Below are 14,936 nucleotides of genomic sequence, written 5' to 3'. Positions count from 1 at the left end.
GATTGTTTTCATTTTTAAACACAACTGTAGGCCGTGTCTGACTTGAGATTGTAGCATATATGAGAGTAGTCACTTTATAATTCAAAATTTTGTTGTAATATCTATTCATAGCCAAGATCTACTCTAATAAATGCGGCACAAAAACTAATCTTATAATTTTCAACAGAAAAAAAATAATAAACAACAAATCTAATATTAATAGTATCGAAATACAACCAAATTTAGATTCAAAAACAATCACTTCCCATATATCAATGACGGAAGAAGAAATAAGTAATGATCAATTGCCCGAAGTGCTAACTAAGCAAGAAGAACAAGTCCTAGAATTAAATGTTAATGGAATTGATAAAGATCAAATAATTAGAGAATCAACGCCCGATAAAGGACCAATTGAAGAATCAACGGAATTAGAAAGAGCAGAAGAACCAGAAGACACAGAACAACCCACAGAAGAATCTAAAGAGGATATTACAGAAGAATCAATATCAGAACCAGTAACAGAACCACCAGCACCAATACAACCACAAGAAATTGAAATTTCTGTTACTTCAACCCCAACTCCAACTACTAATGGTTCACGTCATAGTAGATCATCAACGCTATCGTTAAATAACAATGCAACCGTTGACAACACCCAAATCTTTAAAAAAACATTTGAATTAATTCTAGCATCAAAAGAGGCTAAAAAAAATGAAGCATTCAGAAACAAAATACAAAAAGCACTTGATTCAATAAATAATATAGATGATAGAAACCCCCATATAATATTCGACTCCCTTAAAACATGTTGCGAAACAAACAATGTCGATTTGAAATCAAAAGCAGTTGATTTATTCGCAAAATTATTTGATTATGCTAAATTTAATGATCCTATAGAAAAAATTAAATTAACAGATGAGTCAGTAAATGTTATATCAAAATGTTTTGATGGAGAAGGTACAGATCCAGAATTGGAGTTACAAGTAGTACGAGCATTGATGCATTCTATTTTATTAATGCCATGTCATGGTGCATCATTATTACAAGCAGTTAGACAAATTTATAATGTATTTATTTTTTCATTAACTGCAAGAAATCAAGCAATTGCTCAGGGGATTCTAACACAAGTTATTGGAGCAATTTTCCAAAGAGTTCGTGATACAATGAAATCAAAAAGTAAAACAAATAGTTCAACTAGATTAGTTTTAGAGTCTGCTGAAAACCTTCCAGAAACGAAATTAACATTAACTGAGTTGGAGACAATTAATACGTCTATAAATGACACCGACAAAGTAAATGAAGCTACATCTGCTAGTGAAAGCGATGAAGACTTGGCGGTTAAAGATGCATTTTTAGTTTTCCGAGCTATGTGTAAATTATCCATTAAATCATTAGATTCAACAACTATTGATATGAAAGCTCATTCAGTAAGGTCTAAATTATTATCACTTCATATAATTCACACAATATTAAGAGAACATATTGAAATATTTTTAAGTCATGATGTTGTACTTTTATCATCAAATTCAAGTGAAAGACTAATCAATGCAGTTAGACCTTATATAAATCAAGCACTTTCTAAAAACGCAGCATCTGCTTTAGCTCCAGTATTTGAATTATCCTTGGAAATTTTTTGGATTATAATATCAAATTTAAGATCAGAATTTAAAAGAGAAATACCTGTGTTTTGGGATGAGATTTATTTTCCTGTTGGAGAAATGAAATCTTCAAGTGCTCACCAAAAGAGATATCTTTTATCAATTATTGAAAGATTGTGTAACGATTCAAGATGTATTATTGAATTTTACCTCAACTATGATTGTGACAGTAACATGCCCAATATTTGTGAGAAATTAATCGACCACTTAACAAAATTATCTTTACAAAGAATTGAAGTTACTACTCAACAAAAATATGCATTTATAGAAAATAGGAGAAATGGTATATCGGTGTATGATGTCGGTAAAATTGCAAATTTAACATCAAGTACAATGTCATCAAAACCACCAGATCCAGAAATTTATAACTTATTCCCCGTAGAGTATGCATTGAAAATGACATCAATAAGTTGTTCAGTTGCATTTTTACGTTCTTTATATTCATGGGCTCAAAAGGGACTTAATTTAAAACTGCCAGTCAATGGATCATTTTTATCATTATCAAGAAATCGATCAGATTCAAATACTACTTCCACAAATGTTACTAGAAACCCTTCTTTCATCAATGGTGACGATTCTTCAAAGGAATCAGATAAAATAGAACAATTTGAAAATCAAAAACAAAGGAAGAAAGCATTACTAGAAGGTATAAAACAATTTAATCAAAAGGCCAAAAAGGGAGTATCATATTTCATAAATAACGGGTTTATTTCATCTGATTCACCAGCCGACATAGCAAGGTTTCTTTTGGAGACTGACGGACTTGACAAAGCAGTTATTGGTGAATACCTTGGCGACGGTGATGAAAAAAATATAGCCATAATGCATGCTTTCGTTGATCAGATGGAATTTGATAATGCAGAATTTGTTGATGCAATGAGAAAATTTTTACAATCATTTAGGTTACCTGGTGAAGCTCAAAAGATTGATAGATTTATGTTAAAATTTGCTGAAAGATATACTATGGGAAACCCAAATTTATTTGCCAACGCTGATACAGCATATGTCTTGGGTTATTCTGTAATAATGTTAAATACAGATTTACATTCACCACAAATAAAAAGCAGAATGACATTTGATAGTTTTGTTATGAATAATTCAGGAATTGATGATGGTAAAGACATCCCCAAAGAATTATTGCAAAAAATATATGATGAGATCTTAAACAATGAAATTAAATTACAATCAGAACAACATGCCGCTTTATTGGCGGGTGATTTAACAGTTTCCCCATCAGTAGGATTCTTCAGTGGTAGAGATCAAAATCGTGAAGCATATATCTTTGCATCAAAAGAAATGTCCCAAAAGACTGAAAAGTTAATGAAAAATTTGGGCAAGAAAACAAGAGCTGATGATGATGGGATGTTTTATGCAGCTACAAGTGTTTTGCATGTAAAATCAATATTTGATACTTTGTGGATGTCAATATTAGCTGGTTTAACTCCGCCATTTAAAGAATATGATGAAGATTATGTCACAAAAGCATGTTTAGAAGGCATTAAATTATCCATAAGAATTGCTTGCATGTTTGATTTAGATTATGCAAGAACATCATTTATAGGAGCATTAGTACAATTTCAAAATTTAAACAACTACGAAGAAATGAAACCTAAAAATGTTGATGCTATATATATTATGTTAGATTTAGCAGTAACTGAAGGTGATAACTTAGGTGGTTCATGGATTCATATTTTAAGATCAATTTCACAAACTGAGCGATTACAATTAATTGCACAAGGAGTTGATCAAGACTCGATTCCGGATGTTACAACAGCTAAATTGATTACAAGAAATTCAATTGAAAGTACAAGGACAAGCACCAGCTTTTTTAGTTCATTTGCATCACAAACACCTGCACAATCAGCCGCAAGTAAATTTCATAACCAACATCTTTCGCCAGAAGTTGCAAGATTATTAGTGAAGACAGATTTAGAAGTTTCAATGGATAAAGTATTCACAAATAGTGCCAATTTAACAGGTAATAGTATAGTTGAATTTGTTAAAGCACTTTCTGAAGTTTCAAAAGAAGAAATAAATTCATCAGGCCAAAGTAGTAACCCAAGAACTTTTTCATTACAAAAATTTGTTGACATTTGTTATTATAACATGAATAGAATTCGTGTGGAATGGTCACATCTCTGGGCTACTATGGGTGAAACTTTTAATGCATTAGGTTGTCATTCAAACCCATCAATATCATTTTTTGCATTAGATTCATTGAGACAACTTTCAATGAGATTTCTTGAAATTGAAGAATTAGCTCATTTCAAATTTCAAAAGGAATTTTTGAAACCATTTGAATATGTAATTATACACAACAGGTCTTTGGAAGTTAAAGATATGGTTCTTGAATGTATGAACAATATGATATTAGCAAGAGCAAGTCAGATTAAATCAGGTTGGAAAACTATTTTCAACGTTTGTACTGCTGGTGCTAAAGAAAATAAAGAATCATTAGTGATGAAATCATACAAAATGGCAATTTGGATCAACAAGGAATATATTGAAGAAGTTAGAAGACAAGATTCATTTGGTGATTTGGTTGTGTGTTTCACAGCACTTGCTAAAAATGAGAGATTTCAAAAAATTAGTTTACTTTCATTAGATGTATTATCAAGATTAATTTACGAAATTGCACAATACAGTTTCTTCAATGAAAGTGAGGAACAAATTGAGCCAGAAGAAAAAGATGAACATTTAAGAAAACTTTGGTTCCCAGTATTAAATGGATTTTTTGATATTATAATGACAGGAGAAGAATTAGAAGTTAGATCTAGAGCATTAAATTCATTATTCGATTTACTCATGAAATATGGTAAATTTTTTGATCAAAAATTTTGGGATTTAATTTGTAAAGAATTGTTGTTCCCGATTTTTAAAGTATTAGGAAATCACTGGGAATTGAGTTTAGATGAATTAAATGATAATTTATCAGTGTGGTTATCAACTACATTAATTCAAGCTTTGAAAAGTATGATCAATTTATTTAGTCATTATTTTGATGAATTAAATCATTTATTAGATGAATATTTGAAACTTATAATATCATGTATATGTCAAGAAAATGATACAATTGCAAGAATTGGACGTGAATGTTTAACCAATTTATTATTGGACAATTGTCAAAAATTTGAATCAAAACATTGGAATGAAATATTGGAAACTTTCGCAAGTTTATTTGAATTAACTACCGCCAAGGAACTTTTTACATTAGATCCAATGAGAGAGGAAGAAGAAGAAGAAAATACTACAACTGAATCACTTGATGAAGATAGCAACAATTCTGAGTTTCAAAAACAAGTAATTGATGATAATGAAATGAGATTGAAAAAATCAAGAGAAAAATCTTCCATAGTAGTGAAAAGTGTATTACAATTATTACTTATCCAAACATTATCTGATTTATTTGAAAATGAAACATTTTATGAAAGTATACCTTATAAATATTTAATCAAAACAGCAGATCTTTTATATAATTCATATGATTTTGCTAAATCTTTCAATGATGATTATGATTTGAGAGTTCGTTTATGGAATGCTGGAGTTATTGAGAGATTACCAAACTTGCTAAAACAAGAGTCTACATCATCAGCAGTGTTTATAAACATAATGTTTAGAATATATTGTGATGACGACAAATCAAATTCAGAAGATAAACAAACTATACTAAGTAAAATCCATCCATTATGTATATCAATCATTGACAACTACTTAAAATTTGATGAAACAAATCAAAAAAGAAATATAACATCATGGAAACCAGTAATAATTGAAATTTATGAAGGCTATGTTGAATTAGATGATGATGATTTTAGAAAATTTGGACCACTGATGTATAGATTAATATTGGAATTATTAACTAAAAACATGTCAAATGATTTAAGAGTTGCTATTAAAACCTTTTTAACAAGAGTTGGAGAAGAATTTATAAAAGAATAATTTAATGAGTTAGTCTAGAAAATTAATGCATAATAATAATACATAATAATTAAATCAAAAGTTTTTTAAAAATGAAGGTTCTTTTAATTTTAAGATGTCTGGCCCAATCTAAATCTCTTGACAGTTTATACCTTTTTATACTAAGGTACAGTTTTAGATCATATTGTACTTATAAAATATCCTGTATATAAACCATGTCCTAGAAAATTTTTTTTTTTGCAAAATTATTCAACGAAACCTTTTTGCTATTTTTTTTTTTCACTTCAATTTCAAGTTATTTTTGGTAAAAATTTTTTATTTAAATAAAGTAAATTTATATCAGATTGAGAGACAAATACTTTAAAAAATGTCATTCCAAAACAAAGTATGTTTAATTGAGATATCAATGTCAATTGCGAGCTGTAATTCGGTTAGTTTTCGGAGTATGAATTAATTTGAAAATTGTGGAATTATAATGAAATTGCCAAATTTCGAAGTGGGGAGTCTACTTGCAAGTACAAATGATGATTGAATTATCAAATCCAGTATAGGCTTGGATAGTCCTGATCACAAATACACTAATTTTTCAATAATTTTTGATCAAATCTTATATTTTAATTGCTCGTGTGACAGTAATTGTGGTTTATCAATACCTTAATACTAACAATGTTCTTTAGAATTTATATGATTTGTTAGGTAACGACGTTGAAGAAGATTCTGGAGCTCAATTACCAGTTAAAGAAGTTGTTAAAAAAAACACTTCATCAAAAAAAGCTGATGTTGCTCCACCTTCAGCTGATCCAACTAAAGCTAAAAAAAAATCAAAACCAACTGGTAATGAAGGTGCTTTAAAAACTCAAATCAATAATAAGGAAACTCAACCACCACAATCAACTGCTACTAAACATCAAAAAAAACCATTTGATCGTCATTCAAGATCTGGTAAAACTGATTCTCAAAAGAAATTAAAACAAGGTTGGGGTGATAGTGATAATAGAGAATTAGAAGGTGAAGTTGAAGGTACTCAAGATGCTATTGCTGAATTAGATGAAGAATCAACAGAAGATTCAGAAAAAATTGATGAAACTCCAAAAAAATCATTACAAGAATATCTTGCTGAACAACAACAAAAACAACAAGATTTAGCTGGTGCCAAAAAATTAAGACAAGCTAATCAAGGTGCTGAAGAAAAATGGACTTCAGAAGAAAAAATTGAAAGACATCAAGAAGAATTTTTTGCTTCAACTCATCAAAAGAAAAGTAAATCCAAAACTCCAAAAGAAAAAGTTTTCTTAGATATTGAAGCTACTTTCTCAGATGAACAACCACAAGAATCATCAAGAGGTGGATTTAGAGGTGGTAGAGGTGGTAACAGAGGTAGAGGTGGAAACAGGGGTGGAAGCAGAGGTGGATTTAGAGGTAATAATGAAAAAAGAGGTAATTTCAAAGGAGGTAAATCATTCAATGAAAAAGATTTCCCATCTTTGTAAATTAATAATAACCATAGTATTTAAATTATAGTTGTATTTAAAATTCTTATAATTATGTATCGTATTTCAAATTAACTGACGATTTACTTTTCAAAAATAAATGACATACAAAAAATTTGATATCACATTGATTAACTTATTATTCTTTATTGTAGTTTTGTAGTAAATTTATAAAACTCTTTGATTTGATATTTGATTGTCATATGCCTTTATTAAAAATTTATTTTGTACAACATTTATTTTTTTTCTCTCATACATTAATCTCCACATTTTAGCTAAATTTTACAACCAACCAACCAATCAACCAATAAATAGATAAATAACTTACATAATTAATGTCATGAGTAAAGAAGATCTGACTGAATTTGTAGATAATTCATCACCTAATTTTCAAGATCATCAAACAAGAGCCTACTATAAAGACTTAGCAGTGACATTAGTTAATAGTGCAGTTCAAAAAGGTAATACTTTAGCACAACAAAATCCTGGTAGTAAACGAGCTATAGCAGCAAGTACAGCATCAACTATTTTAGAAATGGGATTAGATAGATATGCAAAAACCGGCTTTTCATCAAGATCAGGATCAATTGATTTGACCGATGAACAAATTAGTCATATAGCTGCAATGGCTGATTCAGCAGGTGACGATGAAATTAAAAAATCACAATCTTCAACAACAAATCATTTTGCAGATCGTATGATTGAAAAATTAATGAAATCTTCATTACCCCAAGATATACCAGAAAGAGAAATGTTTGAAAAAAGATTAAATGATCCCGAAAGAAATAAAAGACCTGGATTATCAGTTGGTACTTTAACTTCAAATGTTAAAAAATTAGCAGGTAAAATGACAAATTTCTTTGCCATTCAGTATGAATTAATTCATATAATTACTTGGAAACAACCAAACAAAACTTTATCTGTTTTAGTACTTTATACAGCTGCATGTCTTTGGCCACATTTAATTTTAGCATATCCATTAATTTTCATCTTATTTGGCATTATGATCCCCGGTTTTGTTTATAGACACCCACCAATGAGGTCGGATTTAATTAAAGTTAAGAAAAGGGGTCAATCATTTTTATCCTTCTTGAACGCTACTCCAGAAACAAGTATAGTTGAGGATATGGTTGATGAAGAATATTTAAGAGAAGATGCAGAAGTTGCTTCATCTACCTATTCCATTTCAGAGGAAGCCTCAGATGTGACTATTTCTTCTTCTCAACCACAATCAGGTAAATCGACAAGTGGAACTGGTAAAGATGATAAAAAGGATACTTCAGATAGGAGAAAGTCAAATATTGCATTATTAATTAATTTAAGAGATTTTCAAAATTTAACAACTGATTTAATTCAAGCTTTAGATAAAACTGAAACTTTTTATTATGAAACTGCAGGGTTTAAAGATGAAAGATTATCCACATTTATATTTTATGGAGTACTAGTTGCAACTTTTGCTACATTGTTTTTTGGACAATTCATTCCATGGAGATTAATTTTCATTAATACTGGTTGGATAGGATTAATTTTATGCCATCCAAAAGCAAAAAAATATTTATTAGAAATGAGTAAATCAAGAAAAGAAAAAGCTAAGTATGATAAAATTAGGAAAGAAATAGAGAAAGAAGCAGAAGATGAAAAAAAAGGTAAAGTGGAAGAACCAGAAGTCTCAACGGCTGGTACAATTACAAAAGATATCAAACAATTTGATCGTAATGATATCATAGTTGACGATAAACCAGAAGTTAGAATTGTTGAAGTTTATGAATTACAAATTAAAAGTATATTAAAAAATAATTGGTCATTTTATAGATATTCAACGACAATGTATGATAAAGAGAACAAAAATAGAGTTGCAGGTAAAAGGCCAACAGGAGTTGATCATTTAAATAAAGTATTACCACCAAAAGATTGGAAATTCGATATGGGATTTGTGAACAAATGGGTATTAGATTTAAAACCAAAAGAATTTATAAAAGAAAGATCATTAGATCCTGAACTATTTATAGTTAAAAACCGAGAAGAAGACGGATGGATTTATGATAATATGAAAGATGTTGTTCATCTGGAAATTATTTATGAATTTAGAAGAAGAAGATTATATAGAGAATGTTATCGATACGGTAGACCTCATAAAAAGCCAAAAAGTTTTTAGAATAAAAATTTTATAGTAGTAATTTATTAATTTTAATTTAATCTTCTACACCTGCCATTCCAAAAAATAATAGTCTATAACATGGGGATGTAGGATCAGAAAAATGATCATAAGTATTATCTATTTGAACACCACAATTGAAACAAAAACAAGTACGACATTCACTACATTTCATTCTGTTACAACCATCACTTTTTTCAATAACTGCTCCACAACCAGGACATTCTTTTAATTCAGTTCCTTCCTTTAACATTTGTTCAAATAATTTATCCATTTGATATTCATCAATAGCTTTTAATACTTTATTTCTACCAAATTTTGCATGTAAAATTTTTTTCTCATGAGATCCCTGAGGCATAAATTGATAATTTATTAAATCTTCTATAGGTATACCTTCATATTTTTCATTTTCTTGTAATTTAATACATTTTTTAAATCTTGCATGATAAGAATTTTTACAATCATTACAAAATGCATATTTACATTTTTTACAAATTACTAATTTTTCATTAAGGTCTTCTCTGAATATGATTTCTTCACATCCTATTCTTGGACATTCTACTAATCTGTTTGGTAGTAATTTTTTAAGTAATTCAAATTGAGATTTTTTAAATAGTTGTAAATATTTATCAATAAGTTGTTGTGATAATAACACTTTTAATTGACTTATTGGAACATTTGGTGTAAATAAATTAATCACAACATCTTTTAAGTTTTTATCATTCAACATCCATGACTCTAATTTAATTAATTCATCTCTTTTTTTAGTATATTCTTTCATACAATTATATTCAGGACAATGAATTTTATTTATATCACCTTCTTGAATTGTTGAAGTGAAAAATCCAGTTAAACATTCATTGCAAAATACATGATTACATTCCTCAAATTTTGTACATACAAGTCCCTTATTTTCAGTTTGACAAATTTCACAGGTATAAGTTTGAGAATTGAACTCGTCCGTTTTGGATTTACTATCAAGTTTTAATATTGTGTTGAATTCTTCATAATCTTCGACGTCGATTGTGGAGGGCAATAATTCGTCTAATGAATTTTGAACTATATCTTGGATATGATCTATAAAGTTGAATATGACTGTGTCTTTGATGTCATCCCACAACTGTATTAGGCTGCTTTTCAATTTAGTGGCATTGTCTATGCTTAAACTTGAAGAGCTAATTGTTATACTTGGCGGAACTTCATGCGGGTACCCATTTGGAAGTTTAAATTTCAAGTTGATAGGTGGCAAACTATGTATCTCCTTAGTCGACAATAGTATTAATTTCTCGTTTTTCGGATCTTTCTGGTACAAATTTAAATTTTTACCTTGTTCAATCTTGATAGGAATATTTATGGATCCACTTAAATTCTCATAATCTACTTCCAAATTCTCATATATTAAACAGCAAGATTGTAATTCTTGAATAGTTGGATCATCTGAAAATGTAATATCTTCTGTCATATCATCTGGACCTATGGCATATCTTTAGTGCTGGAAAATATGACATCGACTTCACTAATTGTAAAGATTAAAAACAATAAATAAATTAAGCGAAGATCTCATGCAAAAAAATACGGTGGAGTTCTAGCTACCAAACGACAGTCGGTTTCAGCTATACATAAAAGTTGTCTTCTTAGGGGATACGTTTTTATTAACAAGTACCGAGACTCTGTTTAAATGTCTTGATTGATTTATTGTTTTGGTAATGAAAGTCTTATCAAAGTAATTTGGTTGTATTATTTTTGGTTTTTGCATTCAATTTGTTTAGTACAAGAGATCAAAATTCATTTAGTAATAAAATTAAATTTACGAGAATCTGAACAAAAACAGCACATATTAATTAATATATTAATTCTACAATAGATAGTCCATTCAAAAATTAATGGATTCGTTCTCGAATAAAGTGAAAACTTTTGATGCGTTCCCAAAAGTAGATCCCCAACATCAAGTACGATCTCAAAGAGGTGGTTTATCAACATTACTTACATATTTTTTTGGACTTTTAATACTTTGGGTTGAAGTTGGTGGATTTATTGGAGGTTATATTGATAGACAATTTATAGTTGATGATGTAATACGAAGTGATTTATCAATAAATCTAGATTTAATAGTTGCAATGCCATGTGAATTTCTACATACTAATGTTGAAGATATAACGAGAGATAGGTTTTTAGCAGGTGAAACATTAAATTTTGAAGGTGTTAATTTTTTTGTTCCACAAGGTTTTAAAATAAATAATCCAAATGATTTTCATGATTCTCCAGATTTAGATCAAGTTATGCAAGAAAGTTTGAGAGCAGAATTTAGATCAAGTGGTCAAAGAGTAAATCAAGGTGCACCAGCTTGTCATATTTTTGGTCAAATTCCTGTAAATCAAGTTAAAGGAGATTTTAGAATAACAGCAAAAGGTTTTGGATATATGGATAGACTGCAAGTGCCATTAGAAGCTTTTAATTTTAGTCATGTTATACAAGAATTTTCATTTGGTGAATTTTTCCCATTTTTAAACAATCCTTTAGATGCAACTGGTAAAATAACTGAAGAGAAATTACAAATTTATGGATATTATGCAAAAGTTGTACCAACAATTTATGAAAAATTAGGACTTGAAGTTGATACAAATCAATATTCATTAACTGAAAATCATTTAACTGTTACAATTGATGAAACAAGTAAAAAAGCTCAAGGTGTACCTGGAATTTATTTTAGATATGAATTTGAACCAATAAAACTAATGATTAGAGAAAAAAGAATTCCCTTTTTACAATTCATTGCCAAATTAGGTACAATTGTTGGTGGATTATTAGTTGCAGCTGGATATTTTTTTAAATTATATGAAAAATTATTATTAATATTATTTGGTAAAAAATATGTTGATAAAGGTAAAGAAAAAAAAGATGCAGGACTTATAAATTAAAAATAGATAACTTTGTAATATAGAGAATAGCATAAACTTGTACTATAGTTTACTTATATCTCTTCTAATACTCTTCTAATATTCTGATATTTGGACTTTGACTTTTAATCATGTTACTCTCTTAATTCCGCTCTTTTATTTTGTGTTAATTTGATAGGAATTAAAATTTGAAAAACAAAATAAAATTTAAATTATTATAATAAGATTAAAGTCATACTTCCATTTTACAATTAAAGGCCATATTTATTATTATATATTATACACTTACATATAAATTCACCATTCATATTTGCACATTCTATTACAAGTCAAAATAGAAGTTTAATTTAGTGTTACAGTTGCATCTATTTCCGATTCGTAATTACATTGAAACTTCAAATGGAGAAAAAAGCTAAAATTACTAGAAGTAGATTTGGCTGTAATGTTTGCAAAAGACTTAAGAAGAAGTGTAATGAAGGGAAACCATCTTGTGATTATTGCCTCAAAAAAGGATGTCCATGTGATTACTCAAAAACTTTAATATGGGGTGGAAGACCATTTAAATCAAAGAAAGTGAAATCAGAATTTGAATCTCCAGGTAATGGATTTCATGAATATAATAATCATAAAAATAAAGGAAATCAAAGTATTAAATTTGTTCATCAAAATTTCACGACTAATAATCAAAACTATTCAGAAACTTACGCAACACCAATATCAATAAACGGGTCCATTGATAAGAGGCGACGGGAGGAAGAATTTGATGAATCTCAACCACTAAAAAAACAAACAACCGACCAGCAATCAATGGCTACTTCACCTCAGAATTCATTTCTCACGCCCAGTGGGTACTCAATATTACAAGATGATTATACAACTAAACCTCAATATGAATATGTTCAACAAACAAGTACCCCAGTTACAGATCAGTCTCAATTTTTCACGTTCCCTCCAGGCTTTGATCAACTCTCGAATGAAATTGGAAGAATAACAGCAGGCGAAATACAATTTCAACTTCAAAATCTGGACATTTTTCAAGATTACCTTCAACATCCGCAAAACAATAATGGTCCTACTGAGAATTCATTATTTGATAACTATTCACAAGATTTGGCCAAAGTTGAAGAATATATGCCTACAACAACGAACATATTAGATACAATGCCTTTGATAAACCGTCCATCTTCCGTTAGACATCTAGATAATGAGTCAAACGATACATTAACTGAATATGAACTTATAGAAAAAGTTCTCAACAATATTCCAACGCAACTCGATCCCTTGCCGTCGTTGTTATTAGACATACCTTTTTATAGAAATTTATTACATTTTTGGGTTAATATTGCATCAACTCATTTTGTTCCAGTCCCTACAGAGATTTATACTGATAATCCATTCAAATCTATTTTACCACAAATGGCTATGCTGGTTCCTTCTATACTTACAGTTCTATTGGCATTTTCAGCCAAAATAAAAGCACAATTAGTTGGTGATAGTGGAATACCAGAATCAATTATCGATGTGTTATTATCAAGATCATGTAATGAACTACTAAAACTACTTCAAGATAAGAAAACCGCCACATCAGATGAAGCATTAGCTACGGCTTTATTATTATCTTGTTTTGAAATATTTAATTCAAAAGATTTTAGTCGACATAGAGCTCATACTGTTGGAGCTAGACAAATTATAAAAGCAAGATCATTTGAACCATTAACTAAAAATAAATTATCAAATAGTGAAAAAGATATTAAATTTTTTTTATTAAGGTGGTTTGTATATATGGATGTTATCGGAGCTTTATCAACAACCAAAAATTCAGAAGAATATTTATTGATTTCCGATATAAACAATTATGAACCAATAAATTCATTTAATAATATACTAAAAGTTGAAGACGTACATGCGGCTGAGCAAATAGATTGCTTAACAGGATTTGATTTAAAATATTTATCGCATTTTGCTAAAATCACTTTAGTTGCAAGAAAGACTAAAGAATTTTTAAATAAACCAGGAGCAAATAGAAAAGCAATTCCACTGGAGATAGTATGTCAAGCATTAGAAATAAAAGAAGCATTAAAGGACACCTGTGTAAAAGATCATGATTTTTTACAAATGAATCAAGAAAAATTATTCATCAATAATGAATTAAATTCCAAAATTCAAGAAATTGAAATATTAAAGTATACAAATAAAATATTTTGCGATGCAGGTATTATACATTTATATAGAAGAGTGTTGTTAATCCCTAGAGAATCTCATTTAGTTCAAGAATCAGCTACAAATATTGGAATATTAGCAAAACAAAAAATTCCACCAAAATCACCAACTGAAATATGTTTAATTTTCTGCTTCTTCACAGCAGCTTGTGAAACTTTAAATAAAGATTTACAAAACTTTTTTGAAGAAAGATTTAATGGATTATGTGAATTAGGTAATATCAATGCAAGAAAAAGTTTACAAATTATGAGAAAATGTTGGGATTCGGGAGTTGATTGGATTGAAGCTGCTAAAACTTTAGATCTTGACTTTGCATTGTTTTAATAGGGTATTTGATAGATATATTAGAATAAATAAAAGTATTATAATGAAGTAAATTTCTTTTGAAGTTCTTGTGATGGTAATTCAAGGTTTAAAAGGCAAGAATTTGGTAGCGTCTTGATCTATAATATTATTTTTATATAAAACATCACGTATATAATAAAAAAAAAAACATTATATTATACATATGATATTTATTTAATTTGATCTTTATCATAAGTGTTTAATCAATCTATAAATACACAAATTTTAATTAATAAAATACCTTTAGGTATATCATTAGAATAAAAAACCCTAT

The 14,936-nt window shown here is 28.8% G+C and overlaps 6 protein-coding genes across 6 annotated transcripts; 5 read left to right on the top strand and 1 right to left on the bottom strand. All coding sequences in view use genetic code 12, as the record gives it.

Annotated features, from left to right (window-relative positions):
* Positions 1-254: 254 nt before the first annotated feature.
* On the top strand, positions 255-5,576 carry SEC7 (Arf family guanine nucleotide exchange factor; the record flags this gene model as incomplete). The annotated part of the gene is made up of 1 exon (XM_051764230.1): positions 255-5,576. One exon carries the CDS (start codon positions 255-257, stop codon positions 5,574-5,576), a length of 5,322 nt encoding a protein of 1,773 aa, XP_051619681.1.
* A 346-nt stretch (positions 5,577-5,922) lies between these two features.
* Positions 5,923-7,045, top strand: KGF54_003620 (uncharacterized protein; the record flags this gene model as incomplete). Its single annotated transcript, XM_051764229.1, has 2 exons — positions 5,923-5,940; positions 6,233-7,045. 2 exons carry the CDS (start codon positions 5,923-5,925, stop codon positions 7,043-7,045), a joined length of 831 nt encoding a protein of 276 aa, XP_051619680.1.
* A 340-nt stretch (positions 7,046-7,385) lies between these two features.
* KGF54_003619 (uncharacterized protein) lies at positions 7,386-9,200 on the top strand (the record flags this gene model as incomplete). The annotated part of the gene is made up of 1 exon (XM_051764227.1): positions 7,386-9,200. One exon carries the CDS (start codon positions 7,386-7,388, stop codon positions 9,198-9,200), a length of 1,815 nt encoding a protein of 604 aa, XP_051619679.1.
* A 37-nt stretch (positions 9,201-9,237) lies between these two features.
* KGF54_003618 (RBR-type E3 ubiquitin transferase) lies at positions 9,238-10,662 on the bottom strand (the record flags this gene model as incomplete). Its single annotated transcript, XM_051764226.1, has 1 exon — positions 9,238-10,662. The coding sequence occupies one exon, from the start codon at positions 10,660-10,662 to the stop codon at positions 9,238-9,240; it is 1,425 nt and encodes a 474-aa protein (XP_051619678.1).
* A 421-nt stretch (positions 10,663-11,083) lies between these two features.
* Positions 11,084-12,118, top strand: KGF54_003617 (uncharacterized protein; the record flags this gene model as incomplete). The annotated part of the gene is made up of 1 exon (XM_051764225.1): positions 11,084-12,118. The coding sequence occupies one exon, from the start codon at positions 11,084-11,086 to the stop codon at positions 12,116-12,118; it is 1,035 nt and encodes a 344-aa protein (XP_051619677.1).
* A 378-nt stretch (positions 12,119-12,496) lies between these two features.
* ZCF32 (Zcf32p) lies at positions 12,497-14,641 on the top strand (the record flags this gene model as incomplete). Its single annotated transcript, XM_051764224.1, has 1 exon — positions 12,497-14,641. One exon carries the CDS (start codon positions 12,497-12,499, stop codon positions 14,639-14,641), a length of 2,145 nt encoding a protein of 714 aa, XP_051619676.1.
* Between the last annotated feature and the right edge of the window lie 295 nt (positions 14,642-14,936).

The sequence above is a fragment of the Candida jiufengensis genome (genome assembly GCF_024610255.1).
Source record: "Candida jiufengensis strain CBS 10846 chromosome Unknown scaffold2, whole genome shotgun sequence".
Taxonomy (NCBI): domain Eukaryota; kingdom Fungi; phylum Ascomycota; class Pichiomycetes; order Serinales; family Debaryomycetaceae; genus Lodderomyces; species Lodderomyces jiufengensis.
Note: the sequence above shows the minus strand (reverse complement) of the source record. Positions and strands in the feature narration are given on the sequence as shown.